The sequence below is a fragment of the Rhincodon typus genome, chromosome 11 (genome assembly GCF_021869965.1).
Source record: "Rhincodon typus isolate 14 chromosome 11, sRhiTyp1.1, whole genome shotgun sequence".
In the NCBI taxonomy this organism is placed as follows: Eukaryota; Metazoa; Chordata; class Chondrichthyes; order Orectolobiformes; family Rhincodontidae; genus Rhincodon; species Rhincodon typus.
Window position 1 is genome coordinate 905,269 of NC_063342.1, and position 22,401 is coordinate 927,669.

A 22,401-nucleotide genomic window follows, 5' to 3' on the forward strand; every position below is an offset into this window, starting at 1 on the left:
GAAGGGTCTAGGCCCGAAACGTCAGCCTCTCTGCTCCTATGATGCTGCTTGGCCTGCTGTGTTCATCCAGCCCTGCACCTTGTCGTCTCGGATTCTCCAGCATCTGCAGTTCCTACTATCTCTGATTCAATTTTAACCCCACGTCCTATTCCATTTTTAAATAGGTTCAGTTCTCCCAGATCTGTCTGTTTGTTTCTTTAACATGTTTACCTGTTGTTTCCCTTCCTGCTGATTTGTCAGACTGTTGGTTTCAGTTGAAATTTGCCTCAAAAAATATATATTTACAACGACAGATTCCTCGCAATGTAGGCATTTAACAGAAACAAAGTCGTATGACGCACCATTGAAATATCTGACAAAAGTGTAAGATGAGGATATCTGGGACGTAACGAACAGGGTTGGTCGGGAAGAATGATGAGGCAGGAGTGTTCCAGGGAGAATTTCCACAGCACATGGCCTGGAGTGCTGAAGGCATGGTTGCTGTGTGCATTAACGGTAGTCAGTGGATGTACATGAGATTAAGGTTGGAAGAACACCTCCAGTCTTCAACGCTCCAAAAAAATTTCTACATTCCCTCAGCCCTGGCTTTCCTCCAAACCCCCAACATCTTCCATCCCACCATAGGTAGCTTTTCATCTAAATACCTCCTTATATATCTTTATATCCTCATTTCCAATGCTCATTAAAACCAAACTCTGTGGCCAAAGTTTGGATCACCTGTCCCAATGTAAGTGTTAATTTTGGTAGAATTACAATGATCTGAACGAGCCTTGGACATGAGCATGGTTATTGTTCTGGTGGAAGAACATTCAGTACTTACCAAATCAGCAGATACTGCAGTTGTGATGAGTGCATACGGTCCGTTCACTAATGCCCCGCAGCCAATCAGCATAACTACAGAACAAAGTTGAGGCAGAAAACATTAATCTGTACAATGACAAGGTGTGAAACCTGAATGAGAACGAGAATGGGAAGTGAGGTACTGTAATAACATCACACTTGCCCGTGAATGTGTGGAACCAGCTCGATGGAAAGGCCAGCAGCCTTCTTGAACAACTATTTTAAGCATTAGAGATAGTAAGAACTGCCGATGGCGGAGTCAGAGATAACAAGGTGTGCAGCTGGAGGAACACAGCAGGCCAAGCAGCATCAGGGGAGCAGGAAAGCTGATGTTTCGGGTCAGGACCCTTCTTCAGAAATGGGGAGGGAGAAGGGAGATCTGAAATTAATAGAGAGAGGAAGGATGGGGCTGGGGAAGGTAGGTGGGATGGTGATAGGTGAGTGCAGGTAGGGAGTGGTGGGGATTGGTCAGTGAGGGGGCAGGAGTGAATAGGTGGGAGAGAAGATGGACAGGTGGTGTCATGTCAAGGAGGTGGGGATGAGAGGGAGGGTTGGGCATGGAATGAGACCGGGGGTGGGGAGATTTTAAAAAGTGGTGAAATTCATGTTTAGTCCATCGGGCTGTAGGCCCCCAAATCAAAATATGAGATGCTGCTCCTCCAGTTGGCGGGTGGCATCATTGTGACACTGGAGGAGACCCAGGATGGACATATCACCCAGGGAGTGGGAGGGGGAGTTGAAAATGGTTTGCAACCAGAAGGTGTTGTCGTTTGTTGCGAACAGAGTGCAGATGATCTCCAAAATAGTCTCCGAGTCGTCTCACTGATGTACAGGAGGCCACATTGGGAGCAGCGGATGCAGTAGACCAACTTGGTAGATGTACAGGTGAACCAGTCAGATATAAAAGGTTTGTTTTGTGCCTTGGATGGAGGTGAGAGGGGAGGTGTAATGGCAGGTGTAGCACTTCCTGTGGTTGCAGGGAAAGGTGGTGGGGGTAGTGGGGTTAGTGGGAAGTATGGACCAGATGCCACCCGTAAACTGGAGGAGCAGCAGCAGCATCTCATATTCTGCCTCGGGAGCCAACAGCCCAACGGCCTAAACATGGATTTCACCACTTTTAAAATTTCCCCACCCCCGGCCTCATTCCATGTCCAACTCTCCCTCTCAACCGACCTCCTTGACCTATCACAACCTGTCCATCTTGTCTCCCACCTATCCGCCCATCCCACCTCACTGACCAATTCCCACTACTCCCTACCTGCACTCACCTATCACCATCCCATCTACCTTCCCTACCTCCACTCCTCCTCTCTATTTATTTAAGCTGCCTCCCCTCTCCCCATTTCTGAAGAAGGGTCCCAACCCGAAATGTCAACTTTTTTGCTCCTCTGATGCTGCCTGGCCTGCTGTGTTCCTCCAGCTCCACACTATTTTATTCATTTTAAGCATTAGTTGCTTTGATGGGAGACCCAGGTTCTATGCCTACCTGATACAGCAGTTTTCAAAGGTTCTCAGGGTTGGCAGGAATGTGGAGTTAAGACCATAATCAGATCAAGCCTGATCTTGCAAAACAGTGGTGCAAATTAGAGGTGCCAAATGGTTTACTCTTAGTTTTGTATATACATATGTACGTGTCCATTTTGACCCATAACTTGTCTTTATTGAGACTCCTTGAGATTTTCTCCAGCCTACTCATGGATTCCCATTTGTTAGGTAATGCCATCACATTCCATTTTGGCATTGGTATTGACATATGCAGTGTTAGACTTTCACATGAGCCGAACTAGGAGAATTCATCAATATCGTAAATAAATATCAACTCTATTAAATTATGACAACATTCTAGACTGCCTTGCATACACAGAAGCATTAATTTCTTAGACACCACACCAGTATATAAAAGGTGTATGTTAACAAAAGTCCATTTTTTTGAAAACAAGAAAACATTTCGACACAAAATACCATCATGCGAAACTCACCTTCTGCAGAATGGTGAGGTGAAAGCTAAGTGCTTCCATTGCATGTGCAACATTTTAACCAGTCGTACAACACTGTCTACTACATCGTGCAAGTTAATCCCAGATGTAAAATTTAAGAATTGAGTGCGTTTATTTCATTTGGATCTGCCATATTTTTCCCTTGCAGCTCCTGAAACTATGTAGGATAGGTATTCCACATTAACTTACAAGAAACTGACTACCTCAATGACTTGAAGTTTTCTTAGACCATCAGACCTAGGCACAGAAGTAATTTAGCCCCTTGAGCCTTCTTCACCATTTAATACGACCAACTAATGTAACACCCCTGTTTAAAAAGTTTCCTGTCTTCTGCCCTCCCTAAGGGTCAGTTAGCCTGACCTCCATCGTTGGTTTGAGATTGTGGAGTACTTGGAAGTGCATGGTAAAATAGGGCTCAGTCAGCATGGCTTCATCAAGGGGGGATTATGCCTGACAAATCTGGTAGAATTCTTCAAGGTAGTAACAAGTAAGTTAGACAAAGCAGAGCTACTGGACATGATCTATTTGGATTTCCAGAAGGTCTTTGAAAAGGTGCTGCACAGGAGACTGTTAAATAAGAATCCATGGTGTTAGGAGCAAGACCGAGGCATAGACAGAAGATTGGCTGACTGGCAGAAGGGTCTTTTCAGGATGGCAGCCAGTGACCAGTGGATTTCCGCAGGGGTCCATGTTAGGACCACAACAATTCACATTATACATTAACAATCTGGACCAAGGAACTGAGGGCATTGCAAATGACACAAGGTCTGGCCTGCATGTGGCTCCAGACCCACAGCAACATGGCTGACTCTTGACTGTCTTCTGGCAATTAGGGACGGGCAATAAATGCTGTCTGGCCAGCGACGCCCTCATCCCATGAATGAATTAAAAAAAAAAAAAAAAAAATAGATGGAGGGACCAGTAGTGTTGAGGAAGTGGGAAGCTGCAGCAGGACCTGTACATGCCTTATGAGAGTTGGCAGAGAAGTGCCAGATAGAATACAATATGGAAAACTGTCAGGTTATGCTCTTAGGTTGGAAGAATAGAGGCATAGACTACTTTCTAAATGGGGAAGGGCTTCAGAAAGTCGAAGCACAAAGGGACTTAGGAGGCCTAGTTCAGGATTCTCAAGACTAACATGCAGGTTCAGTTCGCAGTTTGGAAGGCAAATACAATGCGATGTTTGCATTCATTTTGAGAGGGCTAGAATACAAGAGCATAGGTGTACTGCTGAGGCCATTTGAGGTTCTGGTCAAAGTGCATTTGGAACATAGAACATAGAACAGTACAACACAGTACAGGCCCTTCGGCCCACGATGTTGTGCCAAACTTTTACCCTAAACCTAAGGTCTATCTAACCTCCACCCCTACCTTATACTATCATCCATATGCCTATCTAATAGCCGCTTAAATGCACCTAATGAGGCCGACTCCACCACCCTCTCCGGCAATGCATTCCACGCCCTGACCACTCTCTGAGTGAAGAACCTACCTCTGACATCTCCCCTATATCTACCTCCATTCACTTTAAAACTATGCCCCCTCGTATTAGCTACCTTCACCCTAGGAAAAAGTCTCTGGCTGTATGCTCCATCTATACCTCTGATCATTTTGTACATCTCTATCAAGTCACCTCTCATCCTTCGTTGTTCTAAAGAGAAAAGCCCTAGCTCTCTCAACCTTTCCTCCTAAGACCTTCCCTCCATTCCAGGCAACATCCTGGTAAATCTCCTCTGCACCTTTTCCAGCTCTTCTACTTCTTTCCTGTAATGAGGCGACCAGAACTGGACACAATACTCCAAATGTGGCCGAACCAGGCTTTTGGTGTAGCTGGAGCATAACTTCATGGCTCTTGAACTCAATCCCTCTATTAATGAAAGCTAACACACCATACGCCTTCTTAACAACTCTATCTACCTGGGTGGCAGCTTTCAGGGAATTGTGGACATGAACCCCAAGATCCCTCTGCTGCTCCACACTGGCAAGAATCCTTCCGTTAACCCTGTATTCTGCTTTCAATTTTGTCCTACCAAAATGAATCACCTCACGCTTTTCAGGTTTAAACTCCATCTGCCACTTCAGCCTAATTCTGCATCCTATCATTGTCCCTTTGTAACCTAGAACAGGCCTCTGCACTGTACACAACGCGACCCACCTTCGTATCGTCCGCGAACTTACTAATCCACCCTTCCACTCCTACATCCAAATCATTTACAAAAATCACAAGTAGAAGAGGACCCAGAACAGATCCTTGTGGTACACCACTCGTAACTGAGCACCATGTTGAATATTTTCCGTCCACTACCACCCTTTGTCTTCTAAGGGTCAGCCAATTCTGAATCCAATCTGCCACATTTTCCCCGATCCCATGCCTCCTTACCTTCTGCATGAGCCTACCATGAGGAACCTTATCAAATGCCTTACTTAAATCCATGTATACCACATCTCCTGCTCTACCTTCATCCACGTGTTTGGTCACCTCTTCATTGAGGAAGACTGAGCAGTTTTGGGCCCCATATCTAAGGATAGATGTGCTGGCCTTGGAGGGTATCCAGAGGAGATTTATAAAAATAATCCTGGGGATAAAGAGCTTGTCATAGGAGGAGTGGTTGAGGACTCTGGGTCTGTACTCGATGGAGTTTAGAAGTATGGGGAGGCGGTCTGATTGCAACTTACAGAATACTGAGAGGCTGGATGGAATTACTGGGGAGATGATGTTTCCACTAGGAGAGGCTAGAATCCAAGAGCACAGCCTCAGAGTGAAGGGATGATCTTTTAGAAAGGAGGAGGAATTTCTTCAGCCAGAGGGTGGCGAATCACGAAACTCTTTGCTGCAGAGGATAGTGGAACCTAAGTCATTAAGCATATTTAAGAGAGATAGATGGGTTCTTGATTAGCAAGGGGATCAAGGGAGAAGGCATGAGAATGGGGTTGAGAAACGCATCAGGCATGATTGAATGGCAGAGCAAACTCAAATGGGCTGAATGGCCTAACTCCGTTCCTATATCTTATGGCTGGCCTCAACTCAGCCTGAACTTATTTTCCTGCCTACTGTCGATAACCTTTCAACCTACTGCTAAATAAAACATGTCCATCTCCTCCTTAAATTTACTCAATGTTCCAAAGTCCACCACACTTAGGGTAGCGAATTTCACAGATTCATGACCATTTGAAAGAAATAATTTCTCAAATCTGTTTTAAATCTGCTACCCTTTATCCTAAAACTACAGACTTCCCCATGGTGGGGGGAAAGGGGGGAGGAGCATACTCTGTCTACTTTATCAATACCCTTTAGCATCTTACATACCTCAATTAATGTTATGTACGTACTTGGAGGTGCATGCTGTGTCTTTAAGAGAATTGGTCAGGTGACCTGGAACAGGAGCTTTGGGTCAATCTAGGTCTGACTGTGTAGGCCTACAATTAATAATTTGTCCCTGCTTTGGGTTCTACGGGCCTATCTTGTGGTCTATCTATAACTTATAAATTGATCTGAACATAATAACCAGAGATGAGGCTGAGTCATGGTCCACTAAATGTATGCACCATTTTTTCCCCAAGTGAAGGGAAGATATTGAATGTCACCTGGAACTTGGAAATGCCGTGGGATTGCGGAGGTAGCGTGGTAGATTTACTAGGAACAGACTAAAACGTCAAGGGAAGCAGTTGATACTCAGGGAGAAGGGTACTCACTGGGGAAAGGGCGGAGAACAGTGGTCATGAGGAGACTTGGGCTGCGAACAACTACCGGTTACGTAGGCTTGAATGGCAGGTAAAATTCCCACCGGCGAGGCAAACAAATGACAGGGGGATTTGCAACGATGGCATGATTTGATGAAGAGACAAAGAGTTGGATTCTGTGCACTGAATTTTTTAATTCATACTTGAAGACAAATAGAGTGGCTGAAGACTTAGTGGTACCAATTTTCTCCAGCACCCATTGGCAGCGAGATCTGTGTGATTCCAAGTCTGGTGCAAGCAGAGAAGACTTATAAAGAACTATGCAAAGTGTTGGAAGGTAATTCTGCACCAAAGCCAGTACTGGTCGTGAAACGTTTCCATTTTTATTAATGGATACCATACAAAGGAGAGTCCATCGCCCAATTCATGGCCGCCTTAAAGAGTGCAGCACTGTGAATTCAGAGGGTTCCTCCAAGATGCCTTGCAGGACCGTTTCGTTTATGGCCTCTGACATGAATCCATTCAATGGCAGCTATTAACAAGGCAGCTTTCGAAATCACAACCTCAACAGTGTTAGCAACCAGTGAAAGTGACACAGTTGGGTGTCAGTGCCCAGATGCATGAAGTAGTGGAGGTTCAGCAGAGTGTAGCACCAACTGCAGAATGCAGCTGATGGTAAGTTTGGCCACACGGAGTCAATGTGTTGGACTCAAGAAGCCTATTGCTAATAATGTAAGAGAGTGGGCCACATTGGGTTGTACCCAGCAATTTTGGCAAACAAGGACAGTCAAAAAGAAACAATCCTGAGGATGAGGCGTATGGTACACGTCACCAGACAGGGAGTAGACCAGGAGTACAGCCAGGTCTGCGGGAGAAGCAGATGGCCCAGAGACAGTAGAGTTTCAGTTAAGTATCCTGTCGGTATGGGGTGAGGCTGATCGCTTCTGGGCTCTTCCCAAATTAGAGGGGAAGAGGGTAAAGATGCAAATGGATACGGGCACAACAGTGTTCCTGATTCCCAAATCAGTCTACAGGGAGAAGTGAAGGGCACTACCACTGAAATCTGCCAAGATTACACAACTGACAAACATGGAACAAGGGGTGCCACTGAAGGGCTATGTACTGGTAAAAGTACAGTTTAGGCAGCAGTGTGTAGAATTGCCACTTTATGTCGTAAAAGGCAACTACTGTGCTTTATTCCGACACTCCTGCTTACGAAAATTAATGTTGAACTGGGGCATGGTTAATAGGCTGGTGTACCCAAATGTAAGGTTATAAAAAATTCTGTACAAGTATAAAGATGTCTTCAAGGGAATCCTGAAATGAAAGGAATCGTAATTAAAATACTGCTGAAGCCAGAGGCTTGTCAGAGGAGTCTGAAGGCATGTCTGTTACTGTACACCACCCGGCCTAAAGTGGAGGCAAAACTGGAATGGCTGGTGAACCTGGCAGTGTTGGAACCAGCAACCACCAGTGAATGCGTCACTCCCATCGCTCTGGTATTAAAGGCAGATGGGCTCATTGAGGATTTCTGGTGACTTTAAGGTCCATTTAAAAGAGATCTATTTCAGTGGACTGTTGGAGGAAAGAAATTTTCGAAAATGATCTGCCTCAGGTCTACCTACAGTTGGAGGTTGCGAAGGAGTCTCAGTTGCCACTGACAATAGAGACACACAGGGTATAGTTCCGCTCCAAGCACCTTCCTTTTGGCATCAAGTCAGTGTGGCTCTATTCTAGAGGGCCAAATTTTCAGTAGGTTGCCAGAAATCCAGTGTTGTCTGGTTGACACGTTGATCACTGGCTCCGCTAAAGAGGAGCATTTGAGAAACCTCGAGGAAATGCTAAAAAAAAGTTGCATTAGCCAGCCGACAAGTAAAACTGGAGAAATGTGCGCTTTTATAGGCTGGGTCATTTAATCAATGTTGAGGGACAATACAAGAAGATGGAGGCCATCATGAAGGCCCCTAGGACACAGAATGTGTTTCAACTGAGATCGTTCTTGGGACTTATCAATTACTTTGCTAAGTTCATCTTGGACCTGGCAACTGTGCTAAAACCCTTGCATTGGTTGCTGCGGTGGTCTTTTAATAACTTATAAATTGACCTCAACATAATCACTTTTCATTCTTTTAAACTGTAATGAGTGTAGGTGTAAACTGAAAATGAATCCAGAGAACCTTCTCTGAACTGTCTCCAATGCAATTACATCCATCCTTAAGTCAGAGGACCAAAACTGTACACAGTACTCCAGATGCTCTCTCCATAATGCCTTGTATTGTTATAACAATTTCTTTAACCCAGAGGGTGGTGGGAATCAGGAACTCACTGCCAGTAATAGTGGTAGAGGGGAAAATCCTCATCCCATTGAAGAAATATTTTGAAGTGTACTTGAGATGCCAAGGTATACAAGGCTATGGGCCAAGTGCTGGGATATAGGAATAAAATAGTTAGGTGGTTGTTTTTGACTGGTGCAGTCATGTGGTGGTGAAGGGGCTTTTCCTGTGCTATAGATTTCGATGACTCTTTTACAACACTTTCCTGCTTGTATACTCTATTCCTTCAGAAATAAGTGCCTAACCTGCACATCTTTGGACTGTGGGAGGAAACCAGAGCACCTTGATGAAATCCAGGGATACACAGGGAGAATGTGCAAACACCACACAGACAGTGGCCCGAGTGTGAAATTGAACCCGGGTCCCTGGCGCTGCGAGGCAGCAGTGCTAACCACTGAGCCACCGTGCTGCCACCATGTATGGCTCCATGATTCTACTGTATACACCCACTTAACACAACTGGTGATAAATGCTTTGAGGGGGAGCATTGGGAGGGAATATGGAATGATAAAGAAGAATGAGATTAGAATAAACAGTATCAGTGGGCAGCCAGAACGGATACAAGTTCCCTGACTTTTTCTGTACAGCAGCTTCTATAACGATTTTGAGTTTGGATTTTTCATTCAGTTCTCTAGAGAGTGTGTTGAGCAAACAACTTCAGTGGTCCCAAGGCCTCTCCTATCTAGGTGTTGAAAGAGTTGACTAAATGCAAAGGGATATTTAAACAAAACTAAAGAACTATGGATGCTGGAAATGAAAAACAGAAACAGAAATTGCTGGACTGATTTTCTCTCTATCCATCTATTATTTACTCTTTCCCCCTCCCCCCACCCAACCTTCAGAATATATACCAACCTTTTCCCAATTGCTATCAATTCTGAAGGGTCACTGGACCTGAAATGTTTCTCCCCACAACTGCTGCCAAGCCTGCTGAGTTTTTCCAACAATTTCTGTTTTTGTGCAAAAGGATACAGATAGATTAAGCGAGTGGACAAAGATCTGCCAAATGTAGTAAAATGTCAGAAAGTGTGAAATTGTCCATTTTGGCAGAAAGAATAAAAAAGCATATTATTTAAATAATGAGCAACTACAGAGCTCTGATACAGAGGGATCTGGGTGTCCTAATGCATGAATCACAGAAGGTTAGCACACAGGTACAGAAAGTAATCAGGGAAGCTCACAGAATGTAGTTTATTGTGAGGGGAATTGAATGCAAGAGTAGGGAGGTTATGCTTCAGGTATACAGAGCATTGGTGAGACCCCATCTGGAGCACTGTGTACAGTTCTGGCCACCGTACTTACAGAGAATGCCACCTAATGGGTTAGAAGCATTTCAGAGAAGGTTTGCTAGACTAATACCTCAAATGAACAGGCTGCCTCACAAGGAAAGTCTAGACAGGCTGGGTCTGAAACCTATGGAGTTCAGAAGAGTCAGAGGTAATTTAATTGAAACATACAAAGATTTTGAGGTGACTTGACCAAGTGAACATGGAAAGGATGTTTCCTCTTGTGCCAGAATCTAGAACTAGGGATCAAATTTTAAAACTAACGCCATGCCCATTTAAGACAGAGATAAGGAAGCATTTATTTTTCTCTGAGCGTTTTGAGTCTTTGGAATTCCCCTCCCCAAAAGGCAATGGATGCAGAATCTTTAAATACTTTTAAAGTAAAGTTAAATAGATCCCTGATTTCCAAGGGGATGAAAGATTATTGGGTGATATGCATGAATGTAGAATTGAGGTTAAAATCAGAGCAGCCATGATCCCATTGAATGGCAGAGCAGGTTTGAAGGGCTGAGTGACCTACTGCAGTTCCTGATTTCTATGCTCCTTCAGTAAATTCACCTCATGCCTGAGAACCACATCGAGGAAACTGCAGGCTCAGAATTAACAGTCCAACAGAAACAAGATTCAACTTACCAACAATGGCTTTCAGACTCATGTAGCCAACTGCAGAAAATGTGTAGAGCTGTAGGAACATAGAAGTAACATTCAGCTGTTATCTTAACACAGTTTGCCTGAACTAATTTTTATCATCAGAACCTCCTGCGTTCAATGGAGTGAGCTGTGCAAGAGGAAACAAATTGATTCAGCTGCTAAATATTCACTGCCATCAGCATGTGTACACACATTAACTTGTCCAAATTGTCAAATGGTTTCAGATGGCAAAGACTGTAAAGCTGTTTCCACTGGTTGATAAATCGTAACAAGAGAGCACAGAGAATAATCACTAAAACAAAGTGGGCAAAACAGAACAAGGCCAGGATAGTGAATATAGAGATCAGACCTGCAGAGAGGTAGCTCAAGGTCAATTGGCATCTTTAAAAAGCAACTGGATCGATTCGATATCTGTGGACAAGAGAATTGACAGGTACAGAGACATTAATAGCACTGATTGGTTGACTTGCATAAGAGGAAAGGAAGTGAAGTCGATGAACAATAAGTGGGAATGTGAACAAGGGAAGAATAGAAGAAGCTGGAATGAATTTTGAATTGAATTGGTTTGATGGACTGACGATATTTTCTCATTCTCAGCTTCACGTTTACGGTGTTGAAGCTGGTGAGGGGTTTCAGGGCATCACAGAGGGAGAGAAGGCCATACACAGGACCAACTGGCAACTATTCTGGAGATCATAATACTGTGGCTAGGGCAGAAACCAGAATCGAGGCACTCAGTGAAACCTCAATGTAATTGGATGACAATGTGTTTGAGAGGTGGGGCAGAGGATGAAGGTTGGCCAAGAGTTTAAAAGGACTTGCAGGACTTTCTAGGAGGTTATGATTGTGATAGTGGGGCAATGCACAATGATAGTGGAAGGATGAGTTTCAAAAGGAGGAGCTGCAAAAATAATGTGGGTTAGAAGAACATCAAATGCAGGTTGTGAGTGACATGGAGATGAGGTGAAAGCAGCAAATGAAGCAGAATTGGAATGAGATACGAAGTCGCACAGTTTATGATGAAATAGTACACAAATGACCTAATTACATTCTGTAATAAAGGCAGGAAGGTCAGGAGAAATGAGAAAGGATGATGACAACTAAACAATACGTCAGAGTGATGCCAGAGACAGAGAGATTAGAGTGTGATTCAGCCAGTTGGTAAATACTAAAGGTGGAACTGAGAACGTGGAAGGCGGACAAGCTTGACCTGCAAGTGGAGAACCATTTCTTGTTGCACAGCACAATCATTTCTGCTCTTTAACCCATTGATCTCAGTCCCTTGAGTAAGTGGAGGACGAGTAACCCATGGGACTGATAGAGACAAAGGCATTGCTGATGACGTACAGGCATTTTTGGATGTTTTTACTGATGGCTCATTGAAACGCAGGAAGCTCCTGGAGTTGGGGGGGATATTTGGAGAATTTGTGGTAATAGTTAGAACGATGGTGAGAGCTGGAGATGATATAAGGAGAAGGTGTGTGTCTGTGTCTGTGTGTGGTTGTGTCTATGTGTGGGAGACCCCATCTCCCAGTGACGGTCAGTGTGTGAGAATGTGGTCCTGACCTTCCCTCAACTAACATTAAAATTAGGTGAAATTTTATTTATGGGTTCTGGTGATATTCAAAACAGCTACATAACAATTACTACAATTCACTATTTTGTGACATCTGACATATTTCCCATTCAAACTTAAACAATTCTTACAGGCCTGATAGGATAGAAATGAAAATGTGATTCCTCTGGCTGGGGAGGGAGGTTAGAAGTAGATCAAGGATGATGGTTAGAACCAGTCATGTAGTCTCTGTTAGGAAATGTGCAGAAATTATTTCACTCAATAGGTGAATCTTTGGAACTCCTACCCCAAAGGACTGTGAAAGCTCAGTTGTTACACAGGTACAACAGAGAAACTGATCGATTTCAAGTTGCTAACAAAATGGGATAGCACGAGAATTTGGAGTGGAGGTAAATTATCAGCCATGATCTAGAATAGCACAGCAGGCTCAAAGAGCTGAATGGCCTTTCCTGCTCCAATGCAATGATGAGTCAAAATGCTCTATGTTTCTTTATAGATATCATGAGCAGCAGGTCTTACTGTTGGTGCTGCTAGCAGCAACATCACTCCACAAGTAGTTGCCCTCTTTTTCGTATAATCAGATATCACACCTGCAAGGATTCCACCTGGAAAGAGAAACACATGAATAGAAACATGGTCATGCCAGCAGTGCTGTAAGGAAGCTGCCCATTGCCACCAGCTAACATTGAAGTAGCCAAGTGGATAGAAAAGTGATAAATAGAAGCAATCCCGAGAGACAATACCAAAGGTGAGGAGGCGGAAGGGGGGAAATAATGCAGGGGCACACGGTTAATGATATAATACTGTGAAATAGACAGAAATACAAGGCCTTGGGTTGTGTATTTGCAGATTCCCGAGATTGGATGGACTGGTGGGTAAAGTGTTAAATGAGGCATACAGGATGTTTGACTTTATTAATTAAGGCATAGAACAGTAATATACACGCCAAGTCAGAGTGTGCAAGCGTGAGGAAATCAGTGTGACACAGGAGGGTTCCAGACCCACAGAGTGGGACGGCAGGCGAGGGTTCCAGACACACAAAGCGGGATGACAGATGAAAGATATATCTGTCCATAAAATCATAGAATCGCAGACTTGCTGCTTTATATTTTTTCTAATCACCCTGTTCAAAGATGTTATTACATACATCTGGAGCAGATGGGATTTGAACCCAGGTCTCTAGGCTCAAAGAAAGGAGCAGGAATACTATCACGACGCCTCATGAATCTGGAACAAAAACAAAGTTGCTGGAAAAGCTCAGCAGGTCAGGCAGCATCGGTGAAGGAAAAAACAGAGTTAAAAGTTGACTCAGTCTTCTTCCCCTGGTCCAAACCCTACCCACGTACGTTCGTGTTTCCTCTGATGCCTTACGCCGGTTTCAAAGCTTCCAGTTTACCGGTTCCAGCCACCTCCTCTTCACCATGGACATACAATCCCTTTACACATCCATTCCCCACCAGGAGGGTCTTAGGGCTCTCCGCTTCTTCCTGGAGCAAAGACCTGAGCCATCCCCACCCACCACCACCCTTCTCCACTTGACCTTTCTCGTCCTCACCCTCAACAACTTCTCTTTCAACTCCTCTCATTTTCTTCAGGTCAGAGGGGTGGCCATGGGTACGCACATGGGCCCCAGTTATGCCTGTCTCTTCATAGGGTATGTGGAACATTCCTTGTTTCAGTCCTATTCCGGCCCCCACCCACAACTCTTTCTCCGATACATGGATGATATCATCGGTGCTGCTTCCCTCTCTCGTCTGGAATTGGAAAACTTCATCCATTTCGCCTCCCATTTCCACGCTGCCCTCACGTTCACGTGATCTATCTCTGGCTCCTCCCCTCCTTCCTCGACATTTTTGTTTCCATTTCTGGGGATAGACTGGCCACTAATATCCATTACAAATCCACTGACTCCCACAGCTACCTGGACTATACATCATCACATCCCAATCCTGTAAAGACTCCATCCCATTCTCTCAGTTCCTCCATCTCCGTCGCATATGTTCAGATGAGGCCAACTTCGACAAGGGACCCTCCAAAATGTCCACATTCTTCCTCAACCGAGGATTCCCCAGCTCCATTGTCGACAGGGCCCTCAACCAGGTCCGACCCATCTCCCGCACTTCTGCCCTCACCCCTTCTCTTCCCTCCCACAACAGCAATAGGGTTCCCCTTATCCTCACCTACCATCCCACCAGTATCCGCATCCAGAAGATCATCAGATGCCATTTCCACCACCTTCAGCGAGATGCCACCACCAGACACATATTCCCCTCCCCTTCCTTGTCCACCTTCCACAGGGACTGTTCCCTCCGGGACACCCTGGTCCACAATTCCTTCACCCCAACACCTCCCCACAGCCCTACGGCACTTTCCCTGTAACCGGCGAAGGTGCAACACCTGCCCATTTATCTCCTCCCTCCCCAGTATCCAAGGGCCCAAACATACCTTCCAGGTGAAGCAACACTTCACCTGCACTTCCCAGAATCTAGTCTACTGCATTCGCTGCTCACAATGTGGTCTCCTCTACATTGGGGAAACGAAGCGTAGACTTGGCAACCGCTTCGCAGAACATCTATGTCCTGATCACAAAAAGACCCTGAACTACCTGTTGCCTGCCACTTTAACACACCACCCTGTTCCCTGGCCAACATCTCTGTCTCTGGCTTGCTGCAGTGTTCCAGCAAAGCCCAACGCAAGCTGGAGGAACGACACCTCATTTTCCGCTTGGGGACCCTACAGCCCTCCAGACTCAATATGGAGTTCAACAATTTTAGGGCCTAAACTCTCCATGTCCCAGCCCCCCACCCCACACACCAGGCCTTGTTACCACATAGCCTGCCATTACACACTACCTGTTATCAGTCACTAACGGTCCCCATGAACAACTATTCACCTTCCCAGCCTGATTGTTAGCAACTCCTTTGTCTGTCCAACTGTCTTTCTCTCTCTTTGGGCTCTATCCTATTGTTTACTCCCTACCCCACCCACCTCCCTATTTTCTGCATATAAACTGACGTTTTCCCAGCCACCATCAGTTCTGAGGAAGGGTCACTGGACCTGAAACGTTAACTGTTTTTTCCTTCACAGTTGCTGCCAAACCTGCTGAGCTTTTCCAGCAACGTTGTTTTTGTTCCTGATTTACAGCATCCGCAGTTCTTTCGGTTTTTGTTTGCCTCATGAATCTGATTTGTTGTTAGCGGACTACGTTCGGGACCCCAAAGGATGTAATATTTGAAGTGTCTAACAACTTAAACAGCTCATCGGTACATCTGCAGTTCAACAATTCATGTTGTGCAATGAGTCACTTTCCATCTGGTGTTCTCTTTCCATTTGCTAATATTTCAGAAGAAATTAAATCTGGTGATAAGTAATTGAGGTCTCATACCTATGATTCCACCTACATCAAACAGGGTTGAAAGATCTCCAGCTTTTTTTGCTTCAAAATGTTCTGAAAATACAAAATGAATCAAATTGGAAACAGGTAAATACTTCAAACCCTCAGTGCACGCAGGTTTCTCAATGCCACCTATGAGTCACTTTATTATGGGAATGCCATTTTCTGCTCTTTTATAATGAAGGAATAAGGATAATCCAGGTAATTGCAAGGATAATCCAGGTAATTATAGTGGTAAGCCTGACATCAATGGCGGTGAAGCTGCTGGAAAAGATACTGAGGGATAGGATCTATTTACATTTGGAAGAAAATGGGCTTATTAGTGATACGCAGCATGGTTTTGTGCAGGGAAGGTCATGTCTTACCAACTTGATAGAATTCTTTGAGGAAGTGACAAAGTTGATAGATGAGGGAAGGGCTGTAGATGTCATATACATGGACTGCAGTAAGGCGTTTGATAAGGTTCCCCATGGTAGGCTGATGGAGAAAGTGAAGTCGCATGGGGTCCAGGGTGTACTAGCTAGATGGATAGAGAACTGACTGGGCAACAGGAGACAGAGTTGTAGTGGAAGGGAGTTTCTCAAAATGGAGAACTGTGACCAGTGGTGTTCCACAGGGATCCGTGTTGGGACCACTGTTGTTTGTGATATACATAAATGATCTGGAGGAAGGTATAGATGGTCTGATTAGCAAGTTTGCAAATGACACAAAGATTGGTGGAGTAGCAGATAGTGAAGGGGACTGTCGGAGAATGCAGCAGAATATAGATAGGTTAGAGAGTTGGGCGGAGAAATGGCAGCTGGAGTTCAATCCAGGCAAATGCGAGGTGATGCATTTTGGAAGATCCAATTCAAGAGTGAACTATACGGTAAATGGCCCTCCAAGCCTGTGCCGATCCAGATTCTCTATCTATACCTGTCGCCTATTTTCCAAGGATCCGCATCCCTCTGCTCCTTGCCCATTCATGTATCTGTCTAGATACATCTTAAGTGACGCTATCGTGCCTGCCTCTACCACCTCCGCTGGCAACGTGTTCCAGGCACCCACCACCCTCTGCGTAAAGAACTTTCTATGCATATCTCCCTTAAACTTTTCCCCTCTCACCTTGAAATCATGACCCGTAGTAATTGAGTCCCCCACTCTGGGAAAAAGCTCCTTGCTATCCACCCTGTCTATACCTCTCATGATTTTGTAGACCTCAATCAGGTCCCCCCTCAACCTCCATTTTTCTAATGTAAATAATCCTAAGCTACTCAACCTCTCTTCATAGCTCGAGCCCTCCATACCAGGCAACATCCTGGTGAACCTCCTCTGCACCCTCTCCAAAACATCCACATCCTTTTGGTAATGTGGCGACCAGAACTGTACACAGTATTCCAAATGTGGTCGAACCAAAGTTCTATAAAACTGTAACATGATCTGCCAACTCTTGTACTCAATACCCCATCCGATGAATGAAAGCATGCCGTACGCCTTCTTGACCACTCTATCCACCTGTGTTGCCACCTTCAGGGTACAATGGACCTGAACACCCAGATCTCTCTGTGCATCAATTTTCCCCAGGGCTTTTCCATTTATAGTTTGCTCTTGAATTCCGAGTCCAGTGACACTTCCTCAGAACTGAATAGAACAGAGTTCTGAGGAAGGGTCACTCAACCAGAAACGTTAACTCTAATTTCTCTCCACAGATGCTGGCAGACCTGCTGAGCTTTTCCAGAAATTTCTGTTTTTGTTTTTGATTTACAGCATTTGCAGCTCTTTCAGTTTTTACTCAAATTGACGTAATGGATAAGTTCTTTGGAATATATGTGGTACACTACTACACCCTTATAAAAACTAAGATGCTGCTGCTGTCGCATATTATCAGAGGGGATGATACATTTCAGGGGTGCGGCAGTTCATTTGGGACAGAGCTGCAGTGTACATCTCTAACAATTCCAATACTAGTCTCAGTCAATGCAACCACAGCACTGGTTTAGAACACTGATGCTTACCTTTGTTAGCAAGATACATTGGCAGCCAGAAAAGGAATGTATAACTGACCAGCTTGGCAAAGAGCAAACACAAGGCAAACTCCACCACCCCCTGTAAAAAACAAATGACAAGCAACTTATGACAGCAGCCTCCCAGCACAAAAAGCCTTTATAATGCTTGCAATCACTTATGATCCAATTTAGAAATAGTATCATTTATTTCTGATTTTAGAGGCAAGCGGGTTTTGATCTGCACGAGGAAGTTTAAAAATTAACTTGTCAGTCTTTCTGGAGATATGAAACTTGGGTCAGAGAGCAGCTGACTGAGCCACCCTGGAGTGATATTGTGAGTTTGTTTGTATTGTGAGAATTTTACAATCAGAGATAAATTAGCACGCAGACAACTGTTGGATAGGCGAGCTAGCTGCGGTACTGTGGAAACATCTAAACCTGGATGTGATCTTGGGCAAACACACTCGTTGCAAATGACTCAGCGTTATGAATCGGAGATAGAGTTGAAGATAATACACCACATCAGGGATGGGAACAGATACATCAAACACTTGGATTCAGAAGGCAATCACAGCCTTGAAGAAAGGGTACAGCAAATGACAGGAGGGTGTGACCCTGGGTGAGGTAGGTCAGGGGTCAGAAGATATTACAATGCTGGAGCCTCAGACATTGCAATTATCCAACAAGTTCGAAGTGCCCAGCTGTGTGGGTGAAAGCAAGGTCTGTCAGAAGAAGGAGCAGATTGACCAGAGCAACTTGGCTCAGTACACCTTTCAAGTGTGGAGAGTAAAAAGGAATACACAATGAAGGACAGACACTACTTTGTGCAACCAAAAGCGTGACTCCAAACAGCTGTGTTACCTGACCTGTAACAGGGCTCATGATATCTGTTCAAAGCTGGACTGGAACTTGCAGCCCTGAACAGTTTGATCCAGCTGTTATGGCCCTTGAAGTTGCCAATAATATAAGCAGGACAAGTAAAGAGGATCTAGGCACTAAACTGAAGGACAGAATTTCAAGGGTAATGACTACTGGATTCCTGCCTAAGCCCCTTGTTAATTGACATGGTCACAAAAGATTTGTGAAATAAATACATAGCTCAGAAACAGGTGTGGGAGAAGTGTGTTCCAGTTTCTGAGGCTTTAGTACTGGTACTGGGTACAGCCTCCACTTTCTCATTGGAACTGTCTGCACCTGAAATGTGCTGGGACCAGTGTTCCAGCAAATTTCCATATAAACAGGGAAGTAGAGAAGATTTAAACTAAATGAGGGGGAGTGAGGAATCAAACTTGGGATGATATAAGAAATCAAAGATGGGAAAAGTCAGACTGATACAAGGAGTCGAGCTGAGGAATTCAGCACATGTTTTCAGCATAGGGTCTTAGAACAGCTTGGTCTGGAGTACAGAGAGCATGAGATAATATGAGATAATATCGAATGAGATAATATTAATGAATGATCTCATAGTGAAGGTGCACGCATGTGGCAGTGACCATGACAAAACTGAATTTACAGTTAGTTTGAGAGAGAAAGGGAAGTGGGCTTGAATTTATTTTGGAAAATTTGAAAAAGCAGCATTTTGGAGGACATGAAAGCAGAACTCGTGAAAGTGAAGATGTAAATTAGGTTAAAAGGAGAAGTCAACAGAGGCACAGTGACAGATATTGAAAAGGATATTTCAGAATACACAAAATAGATACATTCCAAAGAGAAAGAAACATTGAGGCATGAACCCACATTATTGGTTAACTCAAACAGGTTTGAGGTAGCATTAAACTAAAAGAAAAAAGTTATACAGTTATGCAAAGACAGATGACAGGTCATAAAATTGGACAGAATAATTAATGAAAGGAAAGGAAAGGATGCCTAAAAATTTAATAGGGAGGGACAAATATCCTCTTCAATATCTGGAGTTTGTGTAAAAGCTAACCAGAAATAACAAAACAGATAGTAAGAGATTTTCCTAAAAGAAAAAGAATAAGCAAACTGGTTGTTGGTCCTGTAAAAAGTGAATGAGAAGAATTAGTAAAAATTAGCAAATGGTAGATGAATTGTACAAATATTTCACATCAGTCTTCATCATAGAGGATACAAAGTCACATTCCAGAAGCAGTAATAAATCAGGAAATGGAAGGGAGGGAGGAAATCACTGGAGAAGTGGGACTGAGTTAACTTTTGGCACTGTGAGTTGACATGTGCCTGCCTCCCGATCGACTTTATCTTGGGGTCTTAAAAGCGGCTACTAGATTAGTTGATGCATTGGTTGTAATTTTCTAAAACTCCCTTGACACAGGGAAAGTCCGAATAGACTGAAAGACAGCATCACTAACCCCTTTATTGTACTGGCCAGGTGTCAGATCTCTCGGTGGGAGAGCATTTCAGTGATAGTGATCACAACTCCCTGACCTTTACGATAGTCATGGAGAGGGACAGGAGCAGACGGTATGGGAAAGTATTTAATTGGTGGAGGGGGAATTACAATGCTATTAGGCAAGAACTGATGTTCACAGGGAAATGCACGACAGAAATGTGGAGGTTGCTTAGGGAGCAGTTGCTTCAGGTACTGGACAGGTTTGTGCCACTGAGGAAAGGAAGGGATGGTAAGGTGAAGGAACCTTGGATGACATGACATGTGGAACATCTAGTCAAGAGGAAGAAGGAAGGTTACTTAAAGTTGAGGAAGTAAAGATGGGGCAGGGCTCCAGAGGTCTACTAGGTAGCCAGGAAGGAACTGAAGAAGGGACTTAGGAGAGTTAGAAGGGGGTATGAGAAAACCTTGGCGGGTAGGATCAAGGAAAACCCCAAGACGTTCCATGCTTATGTGAGGAACAAGATGATGGCCAGAGTGAGGGTAGGGCCAATCAGGGGTAGTGGAGGGAACTTGTGTGCGGAGTCAGAGGAGGTAGGGGAGGTCCTTAAATGAATATTTTGTTTCAGTATTCACCAGTGAGAGGGACCTTGATGTTTGTGAGGACAGCATGAAACAGGCAGATATGTTCGAACAGGTTGATATTAAGAGGGATGTGCTAAAAATCTTGAAAAACTTGAGGATAGATAAGATAATCCTTGTGTCCTCACTGTCCACTGGAGTTGTACCAGATGATTGGAGGGTTTTAAATGTCATTCCCTTGTTCAAGAAAGGGAATAGGGATAATCCTGGAAATTACAGACAGGTCAGTCTTACTTCTGTGGTGGGAAAGTTATTGGAGAGGATTCTGAGAGATAGTATTTATGATTATTTGGAAAAGCACAGTTTGATTAGAAATAGTCAGCATGGCTTTGTGAGGGGCAGGTCATGCCTCACAAGCCTCATTGAAATCTTTGAGGATGTGACCAAATACATTGAAGAAGGCAGAGCAGTGGGTGTGGTGTATATGGATGCTAGCAAGGCATTTGATAGGCTCATTCGGAAAGTAAGGAGGCATGGGATTCAGGGAGATTTGGCTGTCTGGATACAGAATTGGCTGTCCAATAGAAGACAGAGGGTGGTAGCAGATGGAAAGTATTCAGCCTGGAGCTCGGTGACCAGTGGTGTTCTGCAGGGATCTGTTCTGGGACCTCTGCTCTTTGTGATCTTTATAAATGACTTGGATGAGGAAGTGGAAGGGTGGATTAGTAAGTTTGCCGATGACACAAAGTTTAGCGGAGTTGTGGACAGCATGGAGGGCTGTTGTAGGTTGCAACGGGATATTGACAGGATGAAGAGCTGGGTAAAGAAGTGGCAGACGGAATTCAACCCAGAAAAGTGTGAAGTGATTCATTTTGCAAGGTCAAATTTGAATTCAGAATACAGGGTTAATGGCAGGATTTTCGGCAGTGTGGAAGAACTGAGGGATCTTGGGGTCCACGTCCATAGATCCCTCGATCCCTCAAAATTGCTACCCAAGTTGATAGGGTTGTAAAGAAGGCATATAGTGTGTTGGCTTTCATTGGCAGGGGAATGGAGTTTAAGAGCCGTAAGGTTATGCTGCAGCTCTATAAAACTCTGGTTAGACCACACTTGGAATATTGTGTTCAGATCTGGTCACCTCACTATAGGAAGGATGTGGAAGCTTTGGAGAGGGTGCAGAGGAGATTTACCAGGATGCTGCCTGGACTGGAGGGCAGGTCTTAGGAGGAAAGGTTGAGGGAGCTAGGGCTTTTTCTCACTGGATCAAAGACGGATGAGAGGTGACTTGATAGAGGTTTACATGATGATGAGAGGCATAGATAGAATGGATAGTCAGAGACTTTTTCCCAGGGCAGAAATGACTTATGAGGGGACATAATTTTAAGGTGACTGGAGGAAGGTATAGGGGAGATGTCAGAGGTAGGTTCTTCACACAGACAGTGGTGGGTGTGTGGAATGCGCTGCCGGCAGTGGTAGTGGAGTCAGATACTTCAGAGACTTTTAAACGACTCTTGGATAGGCACATGGAGGATAGTAAAATGTAGGGTATGCAGGATAGTTTGATCTTAGTAGGATAATAGGTCGGCACAACATCGTGGGCCGAAGGGCCTGTACTGTGCCGTACTGTTCTATGTTCTATGTACACTAAATGTTGAAAGTAGGATGACAAGGTGCAGGGCTGGATGAACACAACAGGCCAAGCAGCATCGTAGGAGCAGAGAGGCTGACGTTTCGGGCCTAGACCCTTCATCAGAAAAAGCTTTTCTGA

At 44.4% G+C, this 22,401-nt stretch overlaps 1 protein-coding gene across 2 annotated transcripts in view; it reads right to left on the reverse strand.

Moving 5' to 3' along the window:
- Positions 1-22,401, reverse strand: part of slc37a1 (solute carrier family 37 member 1) — an 85,678-nt gene that overhangs the window by 24,140 nt on the left and 39,137 nt on the right. Inside the window, exons 11-16 of one of the 2 annotated variants that reach the window (XR_007263268.1) lie at positions 17,753-17,843; positions 15,750-15,812; positions 12,884-12,969; positions 11,138-11,199; positions 10,771-10,819; positions 821-894 (exon numbers count right to left, since the gene is read on the reverse strand). Coding sequence is in view for 1 of the 2 variants with exons in the window: in XM_048603172.1 (XP_048459129.1) it covers positions 821-894; positions 10,771-10,819; positions 12,884-12,969; positions 15,750-15,812; positions 17,753-17,843 (363 nt within the window). In the remaining variant the exon portion in view is untranslated. The remainder of the gene's footprint in view (positions 1-820; positions 895-10,770; positions 10,820-11,137; positions 11,200-12,883; positions 12,970-15,749; positions 15,813-17,752; positions 17,844-22,401) is intronic. The other variant, XM_048603172.1, reaches the window with a different exon arrangement.